Raw genomic sequence first — 5,464 nt, 5'->3', positions numbered from 1 at the left:
TTTTGTCTGCTTCATCGCACCGCCGAAACAAATTGTATTCTTGCTTGTGTTTTTCGTTCCGCACGAAGCGGAATAGGCAAAAGTGTTTTGTTGTTCTCAGCTGTTTTTTATGTTGAGTTTTGTGAAGATCAAATTCAGTTTGTTTTGATTTGATCACACCAGTGAAATATACACTGAAAATAATATTTTTGTAATTTTGCACACTAGTACAAGTTTTAGTTTGTAAATTTTTTTAATTTTAATTTTTTGTTTTTTCTTCATCATGTCAAGTGTGCCGTTAGTGAATCAAATCGAGCCGTACATTCCCGGTACTATTCCGTTTGCGCAGTTTTTGGAGCAGTTGGACTGGGTGTTTGCGCTTCATAAAGTGGTTTATCCGGCGGAGCAAAAAGTTTCGTTTCTCGCTACCTGTAGCAGGGAAGGCTACAGCGAGATAAAGCTTCTTTTCCCTAGCAAGGATTTGAAAGCTTTACCGTTTAAGGAGATTACGGATGCTCTTAATTTGATTTGATTTGATCCATCGCTACAGATTCTACAAACGCGAACAAGGCCCGAATGGAACAGCTGTGGATTCCATACTAGCTGTAAAGCTCCAAGCAGAGTTGTGTGAATTCGGACAGTTTAAGGACATGGCGATTCGCGATAAGTTGGTTTGTGGGATCTGCGATGAGTAGCTACAAAGGCGTTTGTTTGATGAGGACGATCTAACCTTGGCGAAAACTGAGAAACTCATCACGAATACGGAAGCAGCAGGAGAGAGGGTGAACATAATCTCGAGATTCCAGTTCGCGCCGTACGAGCGTTTTGAACAGACTTGGGAATCGGGACAATCGGTCTGATTTCCGAGATCGCTCGCGTGGACGGAGTCGGCAGAGGTAGGAGCAGAAGCCGATCAGTTTCGTTTGACCGTAAAAATCGTTCCGCTTCAAAGTCACGAAATCTGTTTTGCGATTTCTGTCGCAGAAGTGGACATATACGTCGTTTTTATTACGACTTGAAGAACAAGAAAAAGTCAGTGAAGTTTGTCGATTCTCCAGAGTTTGAGACGTCGATTGAATAGATCCGTCTCGGATGACGACGACATGGACTGTTTGATGATATCATCAGTCAATAGAATCAACGAACCGTGTTTCCGTAACGTTTACGTTGACGACTTGCGGTTGAAGATGGAAGTTGATTGTGGCGCTGCAGTTTCCGTCATCAGTTTGGAGATGTAGCGAGGGAGAATTCGATCACATACCTTTAGAGACGTGCGACAAGAAATTAGCAGTGATCAATGACAGTAAGTTGAAGGTGGAAGGAGAGATAACGGTAAAAGTTGAGTTTAACGGCCAAGCGAAAACTGTTCAACTGATCGTTTTGCGAAGTGGAAGTTGCTTCACACCTTTGTTGGGACGAGACTGGCTTGATGTGTTCATTCCTGACTGGAGGAAGGCGTTTGGAAGCAGCATCAATCAGCTGGCAGTTTGCCCGGACCAGATTGTTGCAGAGATACAGAGTAAGTTTTCCAATGTTTTTGATAAATCTTTATGTACGCCAATTAAAGGGTTTGAAGCAGATCTAGTTTTAGAAGATCATACACCGGTTTTAAGCGTGCTTATGACGTTCCATACAGGTTGAGGGACAAGGTTTTACAGCACCTCGACTGTTTGGAAAAGGATGGAGTCATAACACCAATAGATTCGATCGAGTGGGCGTCACCCGTAATTCAAGTGGTGAAAAAGGACGGTGGCATTAGGATGGTTATTGATTGTAAAGCTTCTATCAATAAAGTTTTGATTCCTAATGTGTATCCGCTCCCACTAACACAGGATTTGTTTCCTTCTTTGGCTGGCGCGAAGGTTTTCTGTTCTCTTGATCTGTCTGGTGCGTATACACAGTTATTGTTGTCGAAAAGGTCAAGAAAAATCATGGTGATTAACACAATCAAAAGTTTGTTTACGTACAATCGTTTGCCACAGGGTGCTTCTTCAAGTGCGGCTATATATCAGCGGATTATGGATCAGGTTTTGAAGGATATCGACGGAGTTTACTGTTACTTAGACGATGTTTTGATAGCAGGCAAGGACTATTCGGACTGCGTACGGAAGCTTAATTTGGTCTTAGAGCGTCTTTCTAATGCCAATATTAAGATTAATCTGCAAAAATGTAAATGATTTATTTCAAGTTTGCCATTCTTGGGTCACATTTTGAGCGGCGACAGAGGTTTGTTGCCGTGCCCGGAAAAGGTCGAGACTATTCGGAAAGCTAAAATTCCGAATAATAATTCTGAACTGAAGGCATTTTTGTGTTTGGTTAATTACTACGGGAAGTTAATACCCAATTTGTCCTCACGCCTCAGCTGTCTGTATCGTTTATTAAAGAAAGACGTTAAGTTTGTCTGGGACTCAGTTTGTAGTCGAGTGTTTGAAGACTGTTAACAGGCGTTGCTGAGTTCAAAGCTGTTAGAGTTTTATGATCCGAGGAAACCTGTTGTCGTTGCAACAGATGCATGTAGTTATGGGTTAGGCGGCGTAATCGCACATCAAATCAAGAATGAGGAAAGACCTATTAGTTTTGTTTCTTTCAGTTCAACAAATGCACAAAAATCCTACCCAATTTTGCACTTAGAAGCGTTGGCAGTTGTTAGCACCATCAAAAAGTTTCATAAGTTTCTTTTTGGCAAAAAGTTTACTGTGTATAATGATCATTAGCCATTGATTGGAATTTTCGGAAAAGAAGGAAAAAATACGTTGTTTGTGACGCGTCTGCAGAGATATGTAATGGAACTGAGTATTTACGATTTTGACATTGTTTACAGGCCGTCAACAAAGATGGGTAATGCAGATTTTTGCTCACGATTTCCTCTTCCTGAAAATGTTCCGTTAAGTCTGCAAAAGGAATACATAAAGAGTTTGAATGTTTCCAATGAGTTTCCGTTAGACCATGCTTTGATTGCGAGTGAATCACAAAATGATCCGTTTTTGCAAAAAATTGTTTACTGCATGAAGCATGGTTGGCCACAGAAGTTAGATCGAAGTTTTTTAGACGTATACGCACAACACCAAGACTTGGAAGTAGTAGAGGGTTGTTTGCTATACCAGGACCGTGTCGTTATTCCTGCTAGTTTGCAAAAGAAAATTCTGCGTTTACTACATAAAAATCACTCAGGAATAACCAAAATAAAGCAGATGGCCAGAAGAACAGTTTACTGGCATGGCATGAGTATTGACATTGAAAATTTTGTTAAAACTTGTACTGTGTGTTGTCAAATGAATGTTGTTCCAAAACAGGAACCACATTCTAACTGGATCCCCACAACAAAACCGTTTACCCGCATTCATGCGGACTTCTTTTATTTCGACAAAAAAGTTTTCCTGGTCTTTGTCGACAGTTTTTCAAAATGGCTTGAAGTTGAGTACATGAAGTTTAGTACAGATGCCAGGAGTGTGAAGTCCAAATTTATCAGCGTTTTTGCTAGGTTTGGATTGCCGGACGTAGTTGTTACGGACGGAGGACCACCGTTTAATTCTAAAAAACTTGTTGACTTTTTTCAGAAACACAGTATCAAGGTTATGAAAAGTCCTCCGTATAACCTCTCGAGCAACGGACAAGCAGAACGTATGGTAAGAGTGGTAAAAGAAGGGTTGAAAAAGTTTTTGTTGGATCCGGAGATGGCTAGTTTGAACACAGAAGATTTGGTGTCATATTTTTTGTTTGGTTACAGGAATACATGTTTAGAAGGTAGTAGTTCTATTCCTTCAGAGAGACTGTTTAGCTAGAAACCCAAAACGCTGTTAGATTTAATCCATCCTAGGAATAGTTTTAGGAATCATCTGACGAAGCGTGATAATGTGGATAAATCTGTGTATAGCTATAATACGAAAGATTATCATAAACCTGACTGGATTGACAAGTTGCGCCCAGGAGATTTAGTTTACTTTAAAAATTTTAAACCTACTGACATTCGGCGATGGTTTGAAGCAAAATTTTTAAAGCGTGTTTCTTTAACGATATTTCAGGTTTCCGTCGGAGGTCGGGTGTATCTGACGCGCCGCAATCAGCTGAAGCTGGTTGGAACCCGCAGAAATCGTCACGGTTTGATTTTTGCGAGGGAGGAAGAAAGAAGTGTTAACCGGAAACGAGCGCGTGATGACGATGACGATGAAAGCGTTGATGACGATGCTAGCGGATTCCTTGGTTTCGCAGCAGATTCTTTTATCTACCGAGGCACATCTGACGATCATCCAATGGTTTGTGATTCGGAAGGTGGTGGTACGTCGGCATGTTTACCACCTGAGGAGGTAGATCCCCAGGAGGGCCCATCCACGCGACAGTGGTCGCAGTCGAATCAATCGTCGAGCTCGAGTTGTCATCCGAAAAGTTTGCGTCGCTCTAGTAGACCGAAGCGTCATAAAAGAGATGTCGATTTTATTTATTAAAACAAACATAAGTTTGAGTTTGTGGCAGTATTGTTTCGCCACTATCTGAAAAAATTTAAAGCGGCAGTCTTGTTTAACCGCATTCAAAAAAATGAATAACTGTATGGCAGTGAAGTTTGGCCATTTTCAGAGAAATATTGTTTAAACTAAAGGGGGAAGAACGGTGGTGACCACCCTAGAATACAACACTGTCTGAACAACTGGCTGGTTCAGTGTTCTGATGAATACACAATAAATTAGTTTATAGTTGACTGTCGAAGAGTACACTTCGCGTTTCTTATTACTCAACGTCAACGTCAATCACCAGTCCCGTTAGATTATACAGTTATCAAAATTTTCATTTGCTCGACAGTATCGCCCTTTACTATACGCCGTGTTTACGTTATTGTATTGGAATACGCCCTTTGCTTTCAATGTTTATTTTGACAACTTTGATTTCGCCCATTCATCAAGACGAAGTCAAGTTTCGCCTTTTACTAACGTAAACAACAAAAAGGGCGTATTCCTTATTCTATCTCGTTTTGCTATAAAGTAGATTTCGCCCTTAGCAAACATCGTACTTCTTAATAGTTAGAAAAGAGATACATTATTTTTTCGAAGTTTGAAGGTAGATAGTAGCTCTCTTCATACGTTTTCGGTAAAATCTCTATTCGTTTACAGTTTGTTAGATTCGCCCTTATCACGAAGTACTCCGGACTTCAAGTTAAATGGAATTTTTGCTGGACTTTTTTTTTGCTGTCAGGGGAACCGCAGACCGTTGAGATCGTTGAGATGTTGGGTACGCAGCAAATATATGAGATTTGACAGCGATAGCATAGTCCTGAAGTAATCAACGAAAAGCAAGTTCACGTTTAGATAAATCCCGGACGCCCAGCAGAAATCGAACAGAAGTAATAGAAGAGTAAAAATAGAGCGTTGGTTGTCGTCAACGCAAATACAATATAATTACAATCAGGCGCAAATATTCCACGTTGGACGAAGAAACAGATTTTAAAGCCTACTCGCACCTATACAAATTCTTATTCGAAACTGCTTGTGAAAAC

The 5,464-nt window shown here is 40.5% G+C and overlaps 1 protein-coding gene across 1 annotated transcript; it reads left to right on the top strand.

Annotated features, from left to right (window-relative positions):
• The first annotated feature begins 1,408 nt into the window (after positions 1–1,408).
• On the top strand, positions 1,409–4,643 carry LOC129717189 (uncharacterized). Its single transcript, XM_055667038.1, has 2 exons — positions 1,409–1,498; positions 4,002–4,643. The coding sequence occupies exons 1-2, from the start codon at positions 1,409–1,411 to the stop codon at positions 4,419–4,421; spliced, it is 510 nt and encodes a 169-aa protein (XP_055523013.1). The 3' UTR covers positions 4,422–4,643.
• The last annotated feature ends 821 nt before the right edge of the window (positions 4,644–5,464 follow it).

The sequence above is a fragment of the Wyeomyia smithii genome, chromosome 1 (assembly GCF_029784165.1).
Source record: "Wyeomyia smithii strain HCP4-BCI-WySm-NY-G18 chromosome 1, ASM2978416v1, whole genome shotgun sequence".
Classification (NCBI taxonomy): Eukaryota; Metazoa; Arthropoda; class Insecta; order Diptera; family Culicidae; genus Wyeomyia; species Wyeomyia smithii.
This window is presented reverse-complemented; position numbering and strand designations above follow the sequence as displayed.